Source organism: Pieris rapae, chromosome 4 (genome assembly GCF_905147795.1).
Source record: "Pieris rapae chromosome 4, ilPieRapa1.1, whole genome shotgun sequence".
Lineage (NCBI taxonomy): Eukaryota > Metazoa > Arthropoda > Insecta > Lepidoptera > Pieridae > Pieris > Pieris rapae.
This window is the reverse complement of record NC_059512.1, coordinates 6,783,345-6,805,868: the sequence shown is the minus strand read 5'-3', so window position 1 is coordinate 6,805,868 and position 22,524 is coordinate 6,783,345. Positions and strand designations below refer to the sequence as shown.

At 32.0% G+C, this 22,524-nt stretch overlaps 2 protein-coding genes, 1 long non-coding RNA gene and 1 other non-coding gene across 4 annotated transcripts in view; 1 reads left to right on the top strand and 3 right to left on the bottom strand.

The window, feature by feature from the left end:
- Positions 1 to 274: 274 nt before the first annotated feature.
- On the bottom strand, positions 275 to 7,101 carry LOC111003019. The gene is made up of 14 exons (XR_006750189.1): positions 6,916 to 7,101; positions 6,687 to 6,723; positions 6,292 to 6,339; positions 5,903 to 5,950; positions 5,592 to 5,648; positions 5,367 to 5,427; positions 5,102 to 5,158; positions 4,888 to 4,931; positions 4,647 to 4,695; positions 4,220 to 4,449; positions 1,251 to 1,312; positions 1,027 to 1,059; positions 591 to 628; positions 275 to 351 (listed from the first exon to the last, which is right to left on the bottom strand). It is a non-coding gene; the product is annotated as an uncharacterized LOC111003019 (long non-coding RNA).
- On the bottom strand, positions 5,711 to 5,779 carry LOC123689169. The gene has a single exon (XR_006750212.1). It is a non-coding gene; the product is annotated as a small nucleolar RNA SNORD31 (small nucleolar RNA).
- Positions 7,102 to 7,290: 189 nt separating the features above from the next.
- Positions 7,291 to 8,221, bottom strand: LOC111003017 (60S ribosomal protein L14). Its single transcript, XM_022273350.2, has 2 exons — positions 8,085 to 8,221; positions 7,291 to 7,870 (listed from the first exon to the last, which is right to left on the bottom strand). The coding sequence occupies exon 2, from the start codon at positions 7,862 to 7,864 to the stop codon at positions 7,364 to 7,366; it is 501 nt and encodes a 166-aa protein (XP_022129042.1). The 5' UTR covers positions 7,865 to 7,870; positions 8,085 to 8,221; the 3' UTR covers positions 7,291 to 7,363.
- Positions 8,222 to 9,314: 1,093 nt separating this feature from the next.
- LOC111003057 (intraflagellar transport protein 172 homolog) overlaps positions 9,315 to 22,524 on the top strand; it is a 39,000-nt gene continuing 25,790 nt past the window's right edge. The window contains exons 1-12 of the mRNA XM_022273412.2: positions 9,315 to 9,435; positions 9,532 to 9,703; positions 11,385 to 11,577; positions 11,685 to 11,871; positions 12,333 to 12,467; positions 13,375 to 13,562; positions 14,206 to 14,342; positions 14,819 to 14,895; positions 15,410 to 15,526; positions 15,862 to 15,991; positions 21,369 to 21,499; positions 22,292 to 22,380. Coding sequence (XP_022129104.2) covers positions 9,397 to 9,435; positions 9,532 to 9,703; positions 11,385 to 11,577; positions 11,685 to 11,871; positions 12,333 to 12,467; positions 13,375 to 13,562; positions 14,206 to 14,342; positions 14,819 to 14,895; positions 15,410 to 15,526; positions 15,862 to 15,991; positions 21,369 to 21,499; positions 22,292 to 22,380 — 1,595 coding nt within the window. The 5' untranslated portion in view covers positions 9,315 to 9,396. The remainder of the gene's footprint in view (positions 9,436 to 9,531; positions 9,704 to 11,384; positions 11,578 to 11,684; positions 11,872 to 12,332; positions 12,468 to 13,374; positions 13,563 to 14,205; positions 14,343 to 14,818; positions 14,896 to 15,409; positions 15,527 to 15,861; positions 15,992 to 21,368; positions 21,500 to 22,291; positions 22,381 to 22,524) is intronic.

The following is a 22,524-nucleotide window of genomic DNA, read 5'->3' as shown; positions in this document are numbered from 1 at the left end:
ACAGATTCTGGTAACCCCTTAGAAATAAGTTTCAAAAATTTAAGTAAAATGCAAAATTATATCCAATAAAAAAGTATTTTACCTTAATGTTGCATGTAGTCTCACCAGTTGATTTTAATTCAATTACTAAAATATATGACATAATTAAGTGTTGTTCCTGACCAATGTTTGAAGTAACATTAAAAGTTACAAAGGAATACTTCCATTATCAATTACAACGGAAGTGGTTTCATATCGGAGTTCATAGTGGGAAATTCAAAATAAAAATCACATGTTAATTAAATACATTTATATTTTATTTGCACAAATCAGTTGTTTATCTGCAGTCAGGACTACGTACTATGCATGTACCTGTAACAAGAGAAGACTTTTTGATATAACTTCTATAAGTGAACAAAGAAAACACATTATTTAATTAATCAGTTACATGTGTCTTCAATGTTATTCAAGATATATGCTTGTCTTTTAAGGAATCATCATTTATTCTGCAATGCTATAAATTATAGATTTTTTTTGGATGTAATTTACTTAAACTAATAGGTTTTGCTTAAATGGATATTTGACTTTTCTTTAATATAAATTAAAATTACCTTTGTAGTTTCTAGGATATCTAGTCTGGGCAACTTCACTGTAAAAATTATTAGTTATTAGTAATAAATAATATACTAAAAAAATAGTTAGAGGTTTTAATTAGTAATCAGTAAAATCAATCAACATAACATTTCTGACTGGGGCGATATCTATATCATCATTAAATAAATTTAAATCATTTACAAGGAAATAAAACACAGAAACCTAGGTAACTGGGAACTGGAAGAGTAAGAAATCTATTATTGAAAATTGTAATGAGGTTCAGGCTCTTTTTCATGGAATTATCTCTGGAGATTAAATTCTAGGATATTTTCGATCTAGCACATTTCAATCTCTATGAGCAGTGAGGGCCTCTACATGGTACAAGATCCTTTTTACCTAGTATTCACTATAGTGCTGTGCTTAAACATATCACAATTCCATAAATAAACTTACATTTTTTCATCACAGTAGCTCTTTTCTCTTCATCTGAAAAATAAATTAAATATACATATATATATATATATCCTCAGGTCCTATACACGAAAGTTATAATGTATAAGTTCTCAGATGTAACCAGACCATATTTTCACCATGGTTTAGTGAGACAGGGATAACTATAGTATTCATCATAGTGATTTCTTTATGTTAAAAATAATTTATAGCAATTATGTACTTACAATTTTAGAAGGTAACTTCATTTGAGATGGAATATAACCCCTACAGGTACAGTATTTAAGTTCTGAAAAGACACATTTTGAATTACTTTCTTTAAAATTTAGTATTTCTTAAATGGACGTAGTTATACAAAAATGTTCCAATCCACATGTTATGCTAAAATGAGTTAAATATACATATCTGCGTATTTTTACATCTACTACTTGTTTCATTAATCTGTTTCAGGCTTCAAGTGACAGTTTTAGGTATTTTATTTTGACATTATGTTCCAACCCACACTTTGTCAGATTAATGCAATATGCAAGTCATAAAAAATGTATTAATCCGCGAGAAACATTTTAATAAACAATATTATTTTATTTCACCGGTAAAACAATGTTTCAATACTTTTGGAATGTTTTGACAAAATCATAAAATGGTCTCTTTTCTTGAAAATAATGTTCCAATACTTTTGGAATGTTTTGACAAAACTATAAAATGGTCTCTTTTCTTTAAAATAATGTTTCAATAGGTTTGGAACATTTTATCAAAATTACAAAATATTCATTTTTTTTGAAAATAATGTTCCAATTCTTTTGGAACGTTTACACAATATTTAGAAATAATGCTTATTCTTGAGAACACTGTTCCAATACTTTAGGAACCTTATAAAAAAATATAAAATATAGGTATATTTTTCTTAAAACATAATGTTTCTATGCTTTTAAATCTTTTTTAAGAATGAAAAATAATTACAAAATTAATGTTCCAATGTTATAATATCGTTTTAAAAATACGAAAAATAAAACATTGTTTCGTTAAAATTAAATAATGTTTCATTGGATGTTCCACGGTAGACGAAATTCAAATTTTCGTACGTTTTTTACAATTTGCCGGTCATTGTCAGGCTTTACATTGAACAAAATATGATTCGTCGTTCGTGTCTTATTATTAATATAAAAATATCAATAAGGAATATTTTGTGTTCGTGCTTCGTTAATTACTTTGAGTTACCGTTTTGGGGATTTATCATCGTAATAAAAATGGAAGAAAATAAGATCAAAGACGTACAGATATGTCGGGATATGTTTTTAAAAACTTTTAAAATAACGACTCAAAAAGTCACAGTGTCATTAAAAAAACGTAGAAGTGGTGAACCTATTGCGGATGGTAGGGGAATACATAGAGGTGACATAAATAAGTTGACAGATGAGGATCATAAATTCATTGTTGATATTATTCATAATCTTCCGAAATACGAGTCACATTAACGAAGAAATAATAACAGTTGAACTTTATATTTACGGTATGACAAAAAATAAAATTTATGGTATCGATCGCAAATGGGCCTTCTTTTCGACATTGAAAAAGATTTTCTATGCTGATTTTAATTTAAAATGTAAAAAATTTAAAAAAGATACTTGCAATAAGTGTGACCAACTATTGAATCAAATCTGTAATGCCAAAACTGAACAGGAACAAGAAGATGCTAAAACTGAAAAGCTAAAACATTTAGAAAGAGCAGAAATGTTAAGAAATTAGATGAATCAGGATTTTATAGACGCAAGAAACATACCGGATGTTGAGTGTTTAACCTTTGACTTGGAAAAGACATTGCCACTACCGCGGATACCAACGAATGTTGCCTTTTATAAAAGGCAGCTGTGGCTTTACAATAGTGGTATCCACTCTGCATTTGATGACGTAGACACTGCTATGTTTGGGTCGAAGGTGAAGCGGGTAGAGAAGCGCAGGAGTTAGGATCATGTTTAGTTAAATATATTAAAACAAAAATACAGCCGTCTGTTAGAAAGCATTACATTTCGCTTTTTTGAATCTGAGCATACTTTTTTACCTGACGATACGGACTTCTCTAAAATTGAAACTGCTTTAAAACATCACCATCGTATATATACAGCCGAGGAGTATATAGATTTTTTAAAAATGCTAAAAAAAAGAAGCCGTTGCAAGTACAAAGAATGGAGAATGCAGATTTTTATGGGACTGAAAAGATTGAAAAAAATATAATCAACAGAAAAAAAATTAGCGACAAAAGTAAAGTAAGCTGGCGAAATGCCAAAGAAATAAAAATAGAAAAACATAAATTATATTCAATATTTATGAGAACTTCGTTTGAGGAAGAGTTTAAGGCTGGTTGCTTATTGACAAAAAGAACAGAGAAATAAAGAAAGATGATTTAAGTCTTTTGTGGCCTAACGGAAAACCGATCGCACCAGCTAAAGTTGGCCGATTTAGAATCAATGTACATGTTTATACCCGAGGACTGTGTCCAGTTTTATAAAAATTTAAAAAGTTCGCATGAGTTTATCGATGATTCGGATGGGTTTGGCGGGGAGCCTGACTTCGAGATAATTGATGAATAAATCATCAGCTTTTTTTAACTAACTTTTTTATAAATAGTTATTTTCAAAAATATTTTGTTTCATTTCATTGCTAAAGCTTCGTTAATTGCAAAAGTTGATGATTTAGATTTTTTATTTTAACCGATTTCTTGTTAGACTTAAGTTTTTCACAATAAATCCTTCTTATATAATAACAAGTAGTATTTATTTAAAATTAAAAAATGTGGAACGTTTTTACAAAATATACTGAGTGCTCCTTCATACAAAAAATATTTTTTCCAAAACGTTCCAAAACGATTTTTCCAAAATACCTTTATTTCAAAAAGCAATTTCTAAAAAATACTATTATGATAGAACAGTATTATTGAAATACTTGAATAAAACCTACAGTATTGAATTATCCTAGTTCAAACAAAAAAATGCTGAGTCAAAACACAAAAATGTAATTATATTGGTTTCAACTAGTTGTGGATTGGAACATTTTTGTATAACTACGTCCAAATGTCAATTTGCAAGTTTATCAGATATTACCAAACCATATTTTCCCCATGATTTTGTGAGACAGGGATAACTATGATAATCATCATGAAATACTGAAATTTTCTTAAATACTATATTAGAAATCATACCTTCATAGTATTTCTTCCCACTTAGTCCATATGCTAATTCATATTTCATGTCATCAATCAAATTTAATTTAGTATTAGGATGTGTCATATCATTTCATTCACAATGATGTCTTGAGCTTTATTAAATATCATACAGAGAAAATGACATGACACATCCTAATACTAAATTAAATTTGAATGATTTTGTAGAATACAGGGCGAAGTCAGCTTTGGTACTCTAGTTGCAAAATCTGTAACAAATATTCACTTAATTATTGTGCTTCAAATAACTGCGATAATATTGATTTTTTAAAACTTTCAGCAATTACCATACCATATCTTCCCCATGATTTTGTGAGACAGGGATAACTTTGATAATCATCATTGGATGTATTTTTTAATAAAACGTATGCTATAATAATATTACTAAGAAACAATCAATACTTACTGCTAAAATTGAGGTAGATGTCTTGTCTGCTTTGAAAGATATTTTGCACCTGAAAAAAATACTGTTTTATTTACACAATATAGTTATTTCTTAAAGATATGTTTTGTTCAGATTCAGATCAGTTTTAAAATTTCATCAAAGATCTATGATATATGCTTGTAAAAACATCATGTCTATCTATTTAAATGAGGGTGTAAAAGTGAAAGCCTATGTTTTAAATTACTTCTTAGAAAAACATTACCTTTAAGTAAATCCCAGGATTGTTAAGTCTCACAATGTTAGTCCCTGTAAACAGTAAAGCTAATTAAAATTACTTTAAAGACACTCAAAAACTTAACTGGTTTTAATTATTAAATCAGGCGAAATCAATCAACAGAAAAAATTCAGACTGGGGCGATATCTATATCATCATAAAAAGTAGATAGCAAATAATAGGAAAAACAAAATCAACTCACATTGTAATTTATAAAAATAGACAGGCCAATAATGATCCAAGTAGTGTGAAACAGCTTCTGTAAAGAAACATTGATATATTATTTTTAGGCTCTTAACAGATACATAAAATATAATTTTATATATAATCAGTAAAAATCAATCAACATGGATATTAAGCCTGGGGCGATATCTTTATAATCATTTATTAATAAACCTAATTATTTTAAAGAATGAAACAAAAATTGTGTAAAAATGAGAATGTAAGTTCTTCAGCTATTAATTTACCTTATTTGTATATTCGATTTGTAATAACTGTCATCAAATTGTATAATTTTGAGTGTCGGATCTGGAAATAAACACGATTACTATTAGGTTGACTCACGCATAATTGGAATAAAGTTCCTAATAATATTTATCAGAAAAATCAATCAACAATGCAATTCTGACTGGGGCGATATCAAAATCATCACTTGGTCTAGAAAATAGCAATGCATTTTTGTACCAACTTACTTTCTAAATATGATTTTGTATGTTTTGTATCAGTACTTCTTTTATTCATCCAGATACCTTAAAAAGAAGAAATTGTTATAGTTGTTTTAATGAAAACTTTTATATTTTGATATTTAGTAATATTATCAGAAAAATCAATCAACAACTTTATTCTGACTGGGGCGATAACAGAATCATCATAAAGACATCACTACTTTGGTAGGATACTAGAAAATGAACTACTTTCCTAGAATATAACAGTTATGTTTGTAGTTTTTATATTGGATCAGATGGTGTCCAAGCATATTTAATTTAAAAAAGATGATTCTTACCTGATTTGCTATTACCAGCTGTGAGCCTGGTTGGGTACACAAGGTAATCTGCAATTGAAAATAATGCTTAGAAAATGTTATCTTTGTAGTCTTGTTCAAAAGGTATACATATATGAATATATTGTTTGTTAGAGTCATCCCTTGGAAATACAGCTATTAGCAACTGTAAATCTTACACGGACTAAATATTCATGTTCCTATCCAGAGTCAAGTCTGCCAGAATTAGCTGTGCACACATCGGCTTTGGTAGGGTAATAGGAACTTTAACTCCCGCTCCTAGATTATTAACAGTTAAGTTACTTTATTTGTAGTTTTTATACAGATCTATGGGAACTTGTATCAGATGGTGTCTATGCATATTAAATTATTTTACAATAGACGATTCTTACCTGATTTGGTATCACCAGCTGTGAGTTTTGTAGGATACACAAGGCAATCTGTAAAAGAAAATAATGCTTAGAAACTGTTATTTTTGTACTTTTGATCAAAAGGTATTAATATATTAATGCTTGTTAGAGTCATCCCTTGGAAATACAGCTATTAGCAACTGTAAATCTTACACGGACTTAATATTAATGTTCCTATCCAGAGTCAAGTATGCCAGTAAATTCTGAGCACACATCGGCTTTGGTAGGGTAACTTTTTTTTTTATTTGTGCTAAATATTTTACAAAACTTTTAGAAACTTAAATGTTGGAATATTGTCAGATGTATTTATTTGTCCAATACAATGAATTTTAAAAAATACAGAACTAAAACATAAATGTATTAATTTGAGTACTCACTTGTAATTTCAAATATTCAAGCCATTATAAAACTTATCTGTAAAAGAAATATTAAATTAAAATTGAAGCCAAATAATTTTTTAAATTTAGTAAAATATTTATGTTGTCAGGTTTTATTGGTATGTTTGAAATCATTTAATTTCATACGAACGAGACTAAAATTAAAATCATCATTTGAACTTTATTAAATATAGGTTTAGTTATGTATAATCCTTTAATTGTTACTTACAATATTACTCTGCAGATCTTGCTGACTGTTGTTTTAATCTGTAAGAAGTGACATAAACATTAGTGGTTTCTTATATATCAGTATATTAATAAGTACTGAATGAGGATCAGAATGGTGGTAAAGATTAGAATCACTTATTTCATACGAACGAGACTATATAAGCAACATCATGTAGTTAGAACAAAAATAAAACATACCATAAAACAAGCTAAATAAAACATACCTTCTAAAAGCTGTTGTATCAACCAATCTGCATCACCTAAAAATAAATAAATTTAAGTAAACTAAACAATGTTAACCAGAATAATATAAAAATCACTCACCTTACAGAATGAAAGGTAACTATAATTTAGATTGAGATAAGAAGACAATAAATCAGCTTAAAGTAACTCTTTATTTTGTATATGTCCTGCACTTAACACATGTTATTTAGCTCACAAAACTAGAATTACTTCTTTGCTGGTTTAGCAGAAGGCGCCTTCTTCGTACGGGGCTTTCTTTCAGCTGACTTGGGAACATTCCTCTTTCCAAAAGCGCCACTTCGTGCTGCTTTAGTTTTAAGGCTTTTGAAGACCGCTGTTCTTGCACGGTTACGCTTAACTCTCGCTGCAGTAAGTTTAAACCTGTCGTAGTCAGTCATCTGGGCTCGCTTTTGTTTGTTTGCAAGCTTTTGAGCCCATTGGCTAGCATCCCATTTTTCGTTAAGTTTAGCGTCTGTCCATGCTTTTCTTACGACACGTGTGGGGGCTGTGAAGGGGTAGCTGAGGCGGAATTTTGTAAGATGTAATTGATTAAGCCGAATCTTCTGACGGGCGACACCACTGCCGGGTCCATCAACCAACACACGAGTCTGATCTATGACATCAACAATGCTGACAAGTTTTCCTTTTAAGGATCCGTCTGCTACCAGGGCAACTCGCCCTGGTTCCACATAACGCGCGAACGGCATGACGTCCTGAAAAAATAATAGAATTTCTACTTACAAGAGCAATGCTGACATCGAACAAAAACAGATCATTAATAGAGAAACAAACAAAGAATGTAAGTGTTAGTTAACGAATTCATAAAAGAAGGTGTTAGTATAGACACGTATGCACAATATTATATCATTTAATTTCAAGAATGTCTCAGAGAAATTATGATTAAAATAGATTTAAAAATAAGCTAACCTCTAAACGTCTTCACAAACACGGAACACTAAGGTAAAAGACTTTGACAATCACTGTTCAAATTGTCAGTGATAGGCAGTATTGCCAGATGGTATTGGTGACATACCCCTAGACTAATTTCTACCCTGAAATCCCCTGCCCATGCCCTCACCAGTTAATTGTTAAGAATTGGGTCACCATGAGAACAACCTTAAAGCCCATGCGACTCTTGGTATAGAATATTTTTACTAAAAAAATAATGAACAAAAACGTTAAAATACAAAAAAATATTACTGCTTTTTAATGTAATTGTAGAATTTGTATATAATTAAAATCACGTTATTCTTTCTCAGCTCTAATGAATATAGTAATTAGTAAGGTTAGACACACGGATCCTATTCTTACGATCTGTTCGTACTTCAATGTAGTTTCAAAATTGAGATGATGAATATGCAATAGCAAAAAAAACTGTACTTAGCGTGTTTTTGAAATTTCCCCTAAAAAAACCCCTGAATATTCTTCCCCTATTCTGGCTCTAACTTGGTTGAGAAAACCCTAAATCTAGGGAGAAATCCCCTGATCTGGCAACATTGGTGATGCGCGATAGCGTCGGCGGACGGTGCTCGGTAGTCGGTACAAGAACGGACAGTTTCTTGACATTGACATTTCTGTATAAAAATGTCATTGTTGAGGTGTGTTTTTAACTTTTTGCTACGGTTTCTGTTTTTTTAGTATCTCTATAAAATAAACGTATGCCAATGATTTTTAAATATCATTATGAAAATGAATAGAGAATTTTATAAGGATTTCTGAATTAATCTTTGACTGTATTGGCTGTGTAGGTTATGTCGCTACCAAAATGACAGCACATTTTTACGTATTTTATGGTTCTCTGACCACGGCTAAGAGTAGAATTAGGACACATTATTAAATTCTCGATTCAAATAGTTTAATGCTTTTTAAGGGCGTAAAGGTGAAAAGGACGGAAAGGAACATTCAGTCAGCTTTTGGATTTATGGCCATAACGGCATATGGCGCTTAGTCGCATATTACCTTAAGTTACTGAATCTGTGTATAGTAGTAGTATAAATACTTGCTATGTTACCAGAAAAAAAAGTAAAAATGTTTGATATATCTGTTACCACATGACAGTTTGCTGTTTAGTATGGCGGTATATTTCAAAATTCAATACTATTTCTTTTATTTGCGTTGCTAAGTAACCAAAGATTTACATTGATACAATTACAATATTCTTTGTTAAATAAAAATAATTCACGATTATTACAACATATTAGACTTAATTATTGTAATTATACATTAAGAAAAACCTGTAATGCGGTTTAGATATTTTAAAACCATATTAGAGTCGCAGGTAAGTGACGTACATAAAGTTATTTCATGTATGAGACTGCACTGTGTACTAGCGTTATAAAAGGCATTGATTTTTTGTAAACTTTTTGTGTTTCAGGACACGGATTCTCCAATTGCCGATATAAGTTGGTCACCAAATAATATAAAATTAGCGGTGGCGACTTGCGAACGCGTCGTGCTTCTCTTTGATCGTGATGGGAATCGACGAGACAAATTTAGTACCAAACCAGCAGATCCTACCGCTGGAAAAAAATCTTACGTGATAACAAGTAAGAATTTGCTCTTTTTTATGTTTAAGAAAATTGCTTCTTCTTTCTTAATTTTTAAGTGCTCATTTTATTTGGTAGCTATCGCTAGTATCGTATTAGCTGAAACAAATAATACATAGGAGAATACATACATAATTACTTTGAATAGTGAAATTTGTTAATTATAAGAAATTCGTGCCTGTGACTCGCTACCAAACGAATTACTATTTATCGTCACGAAACAAACTAAGGTGACCTAAAGTCAATAATATATAGTTAAAAATACTATAAGCTTTTATTTTTTAATACTGGATAGTATCCAGACCGGTGCAAGTATGAATTACTTATTTTCTTAAATCCCCTAGGTCAACATAGGCCGTCCGGACTTCGCCATCGCCTTTTTTAATGTAGTTGGTTCCGAAGTTCTGTCATAAATGGAAATAATGACAAAAACACTTTTTAATGAGTGATATATAAATATATAGTACTGTTAGTAGGCTAAAGCACAGAACGGACGTTTTACTACTCTCAGTAAATTTTAAAAGTGTAAAGTACCTACGTGTTCTAATCTTTTCATTATTGATTTTTTTGTGAAAGTTAAATTTCGTGTGTATTCTTTTGTTGTTAAATTAAATCCGCTTTTGATACCTATTAGTAGGTACATTAATTAAGGAATAGAAATACCATAAAATTACATCCAGAAATACCATAAATGATCTCCCTTGTTTGTAATACAGATCCTTAAGCGCCGCCGTTAGTCGTCTATCGCAGCACGAACCATATTCATGTGGATTTCAGTGACTGCTTTTTTTTAAAAGCAGTCACAATCCAAAATTTTATGGGGTCCAGCAAAGAGCGTGCTGGGCTGGTCTCCATCCAAAACCGTCTCTTGGTACACTTTGGCACTAGTTTTGACCCCCTTTTCGCATATGAACCTCAGTTGGCCCATAATAAGACACTCCCAACCAGAACATCACTGATGATGGATGATGTACATGTTGCACCCTCGTAACACTATTTCCAGCTTCTTCAGAACTCCTAGCGTACACACTATCATTCTGTTTATTTTACTTCGCTTCAATATCGAAAAAAATTTCGTCCGTAAAGAGGATATGACGGTGTAGGGTTTTCGTGTACCGCTTATTGCTTTTAGACAAGAATTAAGTAAGTGCCCACTCTCTTTTTGGTAGCTCATAAACCAAGATCTTCATTTAAAACCTTTTTTACTTTTTCTACTGACGTAACTGTAAAGCCATAGACTTCTGTTTTCGGACAGGATTTCTTGCTATCCGCGCCTTAGTAGCTTTGATTACTGCTAGTGTTATTGCGGAGCGTGGCCGGCCAATTATTTTCTTGTCCTCAACACTAGAGACTTCATTGTACCTATCAATATTATGGTACACAAAGCGTTATATTCAAATTTTTGAGCAACTTTAAAATGGTACTCGGCGAATGCCCACAGCGGTGCAACGCAAAAACAGCTGTTAGGTTTTCTTTCAATGTCCACTCCATCGTGAAAAATTACGGATAGTGATTGTTTTTTATTTTAATACAATAGTCAAACATTCAAAAATAGAATGCAATATTTTTTTTATAAAATCATGTTTTAAATTTAAAATAATGTGACAGAACGTTGATACCAACTACGTATAATCAATTATATTTAACATTCAAATTAAATTCCTATTAATTATTTCTAAAGGTATAGTGTTCAGCGAGAATTCGGAACTCCTAGGGGTGGCACAAAGCGACAACATGGTGTTTGTATATAGGGTGGGTGCCGACTGGAGCGGCAAAAAAGTGATCTGTAATAAATTCCCATTAACCGGAGCGCCGTTGCATCTATTGCCCGCTGAAAATGGGTTTTTCACTGGAACCAGTGATGGGAAAATAAGGTACAATGTTCTATGCCATAACCCTTTTATCGTTATAGCGATATAAGCATTAAACCATGCAATATATTTCCTAAGACTTTAAATTACCCGTGTCAATGTGTTTTTAGATTATTAGATTGTAAGAGTAACAAGAGTTCTAGCCTTTGGTCGGTCGGCACGTGTTGTGTATCCCTTGCCCGCGGTCAAGACGCTACTTTGGCTTCGGGTCACGTTGATGGTACACTTTACCTCAATGGCCGGCTTCTTCTGCGGTACGCCTTGCCACCTACGGCCCTTGTTTTATTACCACCGTATGTGAGTATGTTTTAGGCTCATATTTCAAAGCTTGTGTTCAGTGTTGACATCACTTTTAACCTTTATAGGATAATACATTATTAAAATTTAATGCAAACAATTAAATGTTAGGGTAAGGACTAAAACTGAGACTTCACGCGTAGTATTCTTATTAAAAACATAGAATTTTGACGTATGACTGACTTATACGTTGTGTTAAGTCTCGTTTCGGAATCCCATCCTCTTCTCGAGTCTCTTTACCTACCTTTATACTAATTAGAATTCAAGATTGTATATAATCGCATGTAAATTCCATGAGAAATTATAATAATGTAAATTAATAGTAGTTTTTCTTGTTTTTAAATACCTTCCTTAAAATATTTTGTTAAATTTAGATAGAATATTCCACCACACATATTGCTTCAATTTTACGAATGATCTAAGCATAGAATCGTTAATATTTTATCTTTGTTACTCCAAAGCTCCTAGTAGGTTCTTGTGACGGTAGAGTAGCAGTGTATGAGGCACAGCGAGGCGCCCTTTTACGGAATATTGAACCTGCCTTGCCTCCGGAAAAAAAGGACTTCTTAGCAGTATCACCTAGTCCATCAGGACAGGTATTGTATTCACACCAATAATAATTACAGTAATTGGAATACCTCCATGGTTCCATAATGAATTCATAATCTAGGACAGGTTTGAGTCAAAATATATTTCTATTAATAAAAAAATAATATGTACACGGATATGTTTGCAGTTGTTTTCAAGTTCCTAAGAAACAGTCTAATAGAAAAAAAAACATTACTACACTTCTATATAATTTTTTTATAATAAGACCTGTAACAGCTTACCGTAACACGATTAGGCAGATGGAGCCCCAGAAGCTAAACTGTAGGGGAGTCTATTATCCCCTTTTTTTAAACTTAAGCTAGGTTTGGTAGGATTAGCTTCTCCCCCGGGATTAACAAATATCCTCATGATATTTATGTGCGAGTCGTTACCGAGTGGCTCGCGTCCCCTCTTAAGCTTAATTTCAGTGACATATTTGACAATTCTTATTAATGTCTATGGAATAGACTGTGGCGGTACTAACCCCCATATTCTGATCCCAATACCCACTTCTATATTAAAATACATTAAATAATGTGGCAACGAAGAATATATATATATCTTATATCTTTAAACGAGCAATTCTTGTATATATATATATAATTGGAATCTCGGAATCGGCTCCAACGATTTTCATGAAATTAATTATACGGACGGTTTCGGGGGCGATAAATCAATTTAGCTAGGAATAATTTCTAGAAAATGTTATTTTGTCAAATAAAAACTTAAATATGAATATAATTATCTTTATTCGAAAATTACATTCATATTTCATAATTTTATTAGTATGTAATTCTTACTTAAATAAAATTTCCAAAAAACACGATTTATAAAAAAAAATACCGAGCTTAGCTCGGTCATCCAGGTCCTATATATAATATAATAAAATTATAATAAATTTGTAATTGCTTTTAGACGGTTGCATTTGGAATTTTTGACGGATGTCTGATTGGGGATATCAAGGAATCTGGTACTGTGGACTTTACGCCTATTAATATTAGCAATTTGTATGCTGCGCGTGCGCTGACTTGGAGCGGTGATGGAACAAAGCTCGCTATTGCTTCCCAGACAGGGGCGGTAATCGTGTTGGAAGCTGTACTTAAGTAAGCTTTTATTTTGTAAATATTATATTATTATAACTGTTTTTTGTTTGTTTTATATGCTACGTGATTAACCTCGAAAAGCGATACTTAAAAATAAATATTCTATAATTCAATGACTATAATTGAGTCTTGTCACGAAAATTATAATTGTTCACTGGAATTATATTTTTTACTTTCATATTCTGTCTCGTTATTATAGATATTTTATATTATCATAACGTTATTATATAATGGTTTTCACATGTATAATTTAGATATGTAGAATAAATGTAAAATAAATGAATCAGTAAATAAATAAATGTAAAATAAATAAATCATTGGCACTACAACCTCTTTAGGTCTTGGCCTCGGATTTTTGATTCTGTTTCATGATCAATTTTTAAATCTAATAGGCAAGTAGGTGATCAGCCTCCAGTGCCTGACACACGTCGTCGACTTTTTGGGTCTAAGACATGTCGGTTTCCTCACGATGTTTTCCTTCACCGTTCGAGCAAATGTTAAATGCGCGCATAGAAAGTCTATTGGTGCACAGCCGGGGTTCGAACCTACGACATCAGGTAGCCACTAGACCAACACTACTCTTAATCTACATGTACACAAACAAAATGAGTCATTTTACATATCTTAAAATCTGTTGCTAAAGGTGTTGGGTTTGGCGGGAATCGGTTGAAGTACAGCATGTAAGCGCTCGCCAATTATTACTACGCCGATTGGCGGGAGACGCACCAGCTGTAACACTGTCTTCTAAGCATGCTGATATATTCACGGTCAAGTTTATAGGTAATATATTACGCATTCGACTGTCCATTTAGTAGTTTTTCATTATTCGAATATCAATCGACTTGTGGGTCATCTATGAACTATTTAATATTAATTGCTACCAAACCGAACCATCGATTAAATCTTAATTGAACAAATTTATTCCCATCGTCGTCTTAACTTTTATATACTCTGTGGTCGTTTTAAGTCCCATTAGGAAATGATCACATTTTGTCTGTTTCACGGACGATTTTTAAAATTATAGCATGGTATGTCGGTAATTAGAAGAAACTTTTAAAATGCCGGCAACGCACTCGCTAGCCCTCTGGCATTGACAAGAAACAAAACTGGCTGTGAGTAAAAACTTCCACTTGTGTGAATAATTTAATTGATTAATAAATCCGCTGTTACTTTATGTGAAGAATGCGTTTAAACCACAGTACAGTATAACACCTGAAAAATTCGAAATAATAATTTTGAAATATTTTATTGCGCAGGTCAAGATTGGTACGCAATATGTCGTACTGCGAGTACGCTGATACTTTGCGATATAGCACATGGTCTAACAAGTGAAGTAAGGAACTTTTTTGTTGTACATAGTTTTACTATCAAAAGTTAAAATTGTTTAATTTTTTACCATATAGTAACTAGGATTACATACAGTGTGGTACTATTTTAAGTAAATACAAAAATACTACTATGCCAGAAGGGACTGTGCATGATAATAAATATGACTATGAACGGCAGACTATGTGTGTGTACTGTGTGTGTATGATCTATACAGTACAAACATTATTATTTAGACCTCAAGTAAAACAAACATGCAAAATGGACGCACACAGATCAGACAATTACAGAAATATATTTATGAATTTTTTTTAATATTTCAACGTGTCCTACTAATAGAACTATAGGAATGTGAATTTATATACGTCAGTTATATTTGTTTCTAGTCGTGTGATTATTAGTTTTACTACTTTTTTTACTAAGTAGTTTTTTTGATGAAACAAGGTCATAATTTTTTGAAGTAGTAACACTGTTTATAAAAGCTATTTGCTTAAATATATAATCGTAAATTAATATGGTAGATACCATGGATGGGAAGTGGGGAGCGTATCTACGCGGCTGTTGGAGGAGCGTGTCTTATACATCGTGCTGGAGAGTTAAGCGTGGTCGAGTATGGACTAGACAAAGTGTTACATACGGTACTGCATTTAAATTTATTTAAAACAGCATTTTTTTTTATTTGGACCACAAAATTAGGACTAACGCATGTCAACATTAACTTACATACGAAAATATAAAAAGCGGTGTCGTCCCTAAAACATGTGAACTTTACCAGCGAAATCAGGTAAACACAATAAACAGTGTTAATACAAAAACAACCATAAATTTAAAAATTAAAGCTTTATTTTATCACGAAAACCTCTGATCTTTGGAGAGTCATGTCCGTTAAATACGTAGGCAATAAATGAATTAGTATTACACATTAAAAACGAAATAATTGGTTATGTTTTAATTTATAAACGTATAATAAAAGGTTCGTACGGAGCGCGTAAACCCGCACGTACTCAGCGTACGTATCAACGAGCGAACGCAGAATGGAGAGCGAAAGCACCTCGCGTATTTGTTGGACCGACAGACGTTAGCTGTTGTTGATCTTATAACCGGTAAGTAAAACACAAAAAGAAAAAATACTATTTACTAAAAATAAAATTTACTAATATTATAATATATTATATATTTCCTAATTATATAACAAGAACATTGAGTTTTTATAACAGATATAATGTAAAATTGCTTTATACAATTTACAGGCCTACCAGCCTACTACACTATTTTTGTTTTTTATTATTTTATAAATTCTAATTTGTGAACCTTATATATAAATAGTATACAAATAATGCATAAAATATGTTTTGATTGATACTAATACAACGTGTCTAGGAATGCCTCTCTGGAACTACTGAACTGTTTCTAAAAAAAATATTTTAGTATTATTTATTCAAATTTGTTTGCTTTAAACGTATTGTTCTAAATTTTGTCGTCTAATTTAATTTATTTTAATAGAAGAACTAGATTAATTAAAATTTATAACTTACGCACATTTGAATCGATTTTAAATTTGGTAACACAGAAATTAATGAAATATAAAGTTATTTTACTTATAAGCAGTACAAAATAAAACTGAATCCCAAAATTTCTATTGAAGAGACTTGCGGTCTACGGTATGAATTAGATCGAGGATCTAAAACAATCATCATAGAGATAATACAATATCGGGCATAAAAAATCCAGAAAATGTTAATTCTTAACCTGTACTCAATTCAAATCTCAAATCAATTTCCTCTACAGCATATATAAAAGTATTAATGGATGTAGCAAAAAAAAAATAAAAAAGTATATTAAAATCAATAAATTTATAATTAAAACAAAAAAATCACTGAAAAAGCACAAAATTGTATTAGACAATAAAAAATTAATGAAAGAAAACATTAAACTTAAAAGTAATATTGACATCCACTTAATTGAACTGGAAAATAGTAGGATTAGATATGAATGTGACACTGAACTATTACAAAAGGAGATCTTGAAACTTCAGAACATAGCAGATTCCATGGTATCAAAATTCCAGGAGTCTCAAAACATGGTCTCCAAATACTCGGCTGCTATGGAAGATCTTATCAAGATCTCCACACATGCAGCACAATGCATTGAGTTTGAAAACTCAAGCCAATCTGTACAGGTGTCACCAGTATGTAGGGATAGTAATATTATTACAAAGCCAAAGTTAAATGTAATGTACTGTGACCAAATAGGCCATCAAATGAGCCAATTTTTTAATAAGGAAAAAAATCTTTTAAACAGCTGTTACCCAAATGCTACTTTTGGATATATTGTGAAGAATATTGTAAAAGAGTCTATAAGTAAAACTAATAATCTAATTATATTTATAGGCAATAGAGGGAATTTAAACAAAAAAGAGCTAATTAACTGCTATGAAAAATTATGCTCACTTCATACAAAAAATCTGATTATGTTTACATTCCCTTATAGTAAAAACTTCACTCAACAAGAAAATAATGTAAGACATATTTTAAATCAGACAATGCATACATTTGCTATGTATAATAAAAACTTTACACTAATTGATACCAATAGGTACATAAGTTGTAATAATTACTTTTTGACGAAGGATAGATATAATCTACCTATGTATTTGAAAAGACAGATAGCTGATTCGCTATCATATTTATTGTTTATAACAGCCAAGAATTTGGCTCGACAACCAGCTTCTATTGAGCAGGTTTTAGTTAGTAAGACCTTGGAAGATATTCCAAGACATAGTATTTATAATTTAAATTAGTTACTAAGACAACAGAGAGTCTCTCTGGCAAAGAATTAGTCAGTAAGATAAGTAAATTTAAGAATAATAATAATAAAACTATCAATCTGGTTCACCAAAATATACAAGGCATGAAAAGTAAATTACTAGAAATTGAGTTGTTTTTGAGCAGTGAAAATATTGACATATTGTGTATTTCAGAACACTGGTTAAAGACATGTGAACTTATGTTCAATTTTTGTAATCATCAGATTGGTAGTTCGTTCTGCAGAGGAAATGCAATACGCGGTGGCTCATTAATATTGCTTCATAAAAAATTAAAATTTAAAGAAAGGAAGGACATAGTGAGCCTCTCTGTGGAACGCCTTATTGAAGTATCCTGTGTGGAGCTGGAGCAATTTATCATTGTTAGTTTGTATAGCCCTCCTTCAGCTCAATATGATAGTTTAGAAAAAATATTAGAGCAAGTTCTGTACAAATTGCAAAAATCCAAGAAAAAGTTGGTCGTTAGTGGAGACTTTAATGTAAATTTGCTTGACAACTGTAATTCAAGTAAACGTATGCTTAATCTGTTTAAATCATATAATTTAATTAATAATTTTATTGTACCTACTAGGGTAACAGCCACCACGGCAACATGTATTGACAATATCTATAGTAATATAGTTCCTCTCAACACCTGTATTATCAACAAACTTACATCTGACCACTCTGGTCAATTGTTTGAATTTCAAAATATACTTAAATGTAAAGATCCAAAAAAGACAATATGCACAATACCTGTAACATATGATCGGTTAGACAGATTTAGAAAAAAAATTATATTTAATACGCCATTTTTGCGTAGTAACCAATACCCTAATAACTTATATAACACATTCTTTGAATCATTTATTGATGAATTCAAAAATGTGTTCACTCCAAAGACTTTTTTGGTCTCGGAGAAACCTACCTTTTGTGACTGGGCACCTCCGGAACTACACAAAAAAAGGCTAAAATTGTATGAATTGTATGATGAAAAACAGTATAATGACAGTGAAGAATTTAAAACTCATGTTAGGACATTTTCAAAAAAATTTAGGCAAGAGTGCAAAATCGCTAAGGCAAAACACTTAAGTAATAAAATAAACAACAGCTCTGATAAGATAAAGGCTACTTGGAAAATTATAAACGAGGAGACTGGAAGAACCTCCAGAAAGGATTCTGAATATAAAATGAACATAAACGGTAAAGTAATTAGTTCCGACCTCGAAGTAGCCTCTGCATTTGAAGAGTTTTTTACTAATATTCCACTAGATACAACCAGCGTTCTGAATTCTTCGCCATCAGCCGCCCTTTTATTATTGCAACAGAATGTTCCTGTATGCAATCGTGAGTTTATATTTAGCCGCATTAGCTGCAATGATATTATAAAAACATTTAAACAGCTAAAAATTAAAAAAACTAAAGATCTTTGGGGTGTATCTGTTTTCATTGTACAATCAGTAATCGATGCTATCAGTTCAGAGTTGGCTATAATATTTAATGAATGTATAGATTGTGGAGTCTTTCCAGACCAGATGAAGTTCAGTAAAATCACACCGTTATTCAAAACGGGCAGCACTTCTGACCCCACAAATTTTAGACCCATATCTGTGCTGCCTGCATTGAGTAAAATTTTTGAAAAAATTATTCTAGATCAATTACTGATACATTTTAATAATAATAAACTTATGCATAGCCAGCAGTATGGTTTTACAAGAGGTCGCTCTACAGCCGATGCTGGCCTTAAATTAATTTCCGAGATTTTAAATGCTTGGGAAAATTCTCATGATGCCATTGGAGTTTTTTGCGATTTATCAAAGGCTTTTGACTGTGTCCATCACGAAATCCTTATCAAAAAACTTCAACACTATGGCATTGGCAAAAAAGCGCTAAATCTTATGGAATCATACCTGAGCGATAGAATTCAGAAGGTAAATGTAAATGGAGCTATATCACAGGGATCGTCTGTTACGATGGGCGTACCGCAGGGCTCCATACTTGGTCCCTTCTTATTCCTCGTCTATATAAATGACCTACCATTTCTTGTAAAGGAGCTACACGAGATAGTACTGTTTGCTGATGACACTTCGCTTTTATTTAAAGTGAAACGACGAAATCCATCACTTGAGAATGTAAATAGTGCCATCTCCAGTGTGGTTCACTGGTTTAGTACAAATAATCTTAAGTTAAACGAGAAGAAGACAAAATGTATTAAATTTGAAACTACAAATGTAAAAAGTAGTCCTTCTCAAATAATAATTAAAGACGAGGAAATAGACTTTGTTGATAGTGCGGTGTTCTTGGGAATTACCTTAGATAGTAAACTCCAGTGGGGCCAACACATAGAAGGTCTTTCGAATAGGCTAAGTTCTGCAGCGTTCGCAGTGAAAAAGATACGCGATCTTACGGATGAGAACACAGCAAAGCTCGTTTATTTCAGCTATTTTCATAGTATCATGTCATATGGTGTTATTTTGTGGGGTAATGCCGCCGACATTAGTTCGATATTTGTAGTACAAAAACGGGCTATAAGAGCGATCTGTGGGTTGTCCCCACGGGAGTCAGTCCGAAATAAGTTTAAGGAATTAAATATTTTAACTTTGGCAAGTCAATACATTTATGAGAATATTTTGTATGTGCGGAAAAATATAGATATCTTTAAAAAGAATAGTAGCTTCCATAATTATAGTACTCGTAATAAAGACAAAATTAGTGCACCAACCACAAGGCTGCATAAAACGAGTAATTCTTTCCAAGGCAATTGCATACGTTTTTTCAACAAAATCCCTAGTGAGATACAAATATTGTCAATCAATAAATTTAAATCGTACACTAAAGTAAAACTGCTTGCTAAGGCCTATTATAATATAAATGAATACTTAAACGATCATAGTGCTTGGATATAAATTGCTTCAGTATAAATAGGTAACGCGACAGAATCTCTCGGCTGCATTTTCAGACTATGGGGCGATCGTCGACATCTACGACTTTTTTTAAATGTAAAGTGGGAACAGACCGTGATTCATGTGGTATCAAATTATTTCAGTATAATTAGTATTATTACTATTTTCTTGTGTAGCCAAGTGCACATTTCAAGGATCGTCATGCTCACTCAAATGTCATTGCTTGTGGCGGCGTCCATGCGTCGGGTTGTCTCTCTCCCTAAAATATGGCGAGGGGGCCAATGGCTGGCCATGCGTCATACTCGTGAACGGGTGCTACTTGTGGTGACTGGTCGTACTTGAATTCGTGTTTGCGGTGATATTAGTTGTTTATACTACGTCTTTGCGTGTTGTTCTCACGAGTACGTAAGTGCGTGCTCCTATTTCACCATGCCTCCTGCTGATAGAGGTCAAATCTTTGTTTTTAATTTTTTTAATTTTTTATTTTTTATTCTTTATTACTCAATATGTCATATGGAACATGGTGTAGTGGTTGCAGCTCCTTACAAGCATTGTGTAAAAAAAAAACTTGGCGATTAAAAAGAGTGGCGGAGAGTTTATTGCCAGTTCTTCTCTTCCGTTCTACGCCCTTGATTTGAGAACTGGCAGTAAATGTAAAATTAAATTCATATAATATTTCTTTTGACGTTCATAAGTGTACATTGTTACCTACATGAATAAATAAATTTTGAATTTGAATTTGAATTTGTACTGAGGATTGTGAGGCGATTCCAGGTGTCCAGCTAGGTCAATGGTGGCACGAAGCCCGTATCGATTGGCTGGAGCTAAATGAGAGCGGGCATTTGTTACTGTTGCGGGACACGCGCCGCCGGCTTGCGCTCTTGAGACTTGATACTACCGAGAAGGTAGATAACATGTTTCGCTAATTAAATAATAATCCAGCGGCAGTATTATCTAACTCCCACAGGATTTAACCTCGAGCATGTTTTATAGATGATTATTTAAAAAAAAACGAGTCGATTATAACTTATTCTACCATCTATTGCCATTTTTGCGATACTGATAAGGGATTATTTTAAATTCGGATTGTTTTTAAATATATTTCACGTTATTTAGAGACAGATTTTATCGTTGCTTTACAAGCATCTTTTCAAATATAATACTTGGCGATAAATATGTGTGATGGACTTCTTGCCCCTCCTATCCTACAAAAAAGGTTTGCTTTGCCAATCATTTTCACGGCCATTCTACGCTTTGGATGTAAGAATTAATAGTAAATATAAATTTGAGGGATTTTTTTAACTCTTCTATGATACATAAGAAAGTGGTATTTCGTTTTTATATTTGACATCTATGAAATTCCTGTCATTACGACAGATCCCATTGTTAGTTAAACTTGTCTCTGGTATTTAGGTTAAGGCTGAAATCTATTAAGCGCACTTGGACGTAGCTCACATCTTCAGTGTTGTTATAAAAACATCTTGAGAGGCGAGACGCTAAGAAATCTGAAATTACATAGTAAAAAAAAATGTTTTTTTGACGTAAGCAAAGTCTGTGCTAAGTATAAGTACGGTTAATAAATCTCAGTTTTAGAATCTAAAGATTAAATTCCAATAAATCGACGGAGCTATGAGGGTAGTTAACAAGAATTGTGAATGTAACTTAAAATGGATACCAACTTGGAATGAATTTTCTAGGAAATAATCGCGAGTGGCGTGGGTTTCGTTCAGTGGATTGAAAATAGCGATGCGATTATTGCTCAGACGCCTACACATTTACTGATATGGTATGTGATTTCTTAGAAAATTTAGCGTGCAGATGATTTATGAAAATATATATAATATTAATGTAGTATACAAAAAGCAAAGTGGTTTTGTACTACATATACTTAATATTTATTATTTTGATTATATATTTTTTTCGTTAATAT

What these genes read in the sequence shown, in the direction of transcription:
- LOC111003017 (XM_022273350.2), bottom strand. Translation starts at nt 7,864, where the DNA reads ATGCCGTTCGCGCGTTATGTGGAACCAGGGCGAGTTGCCCTGGTAGCA.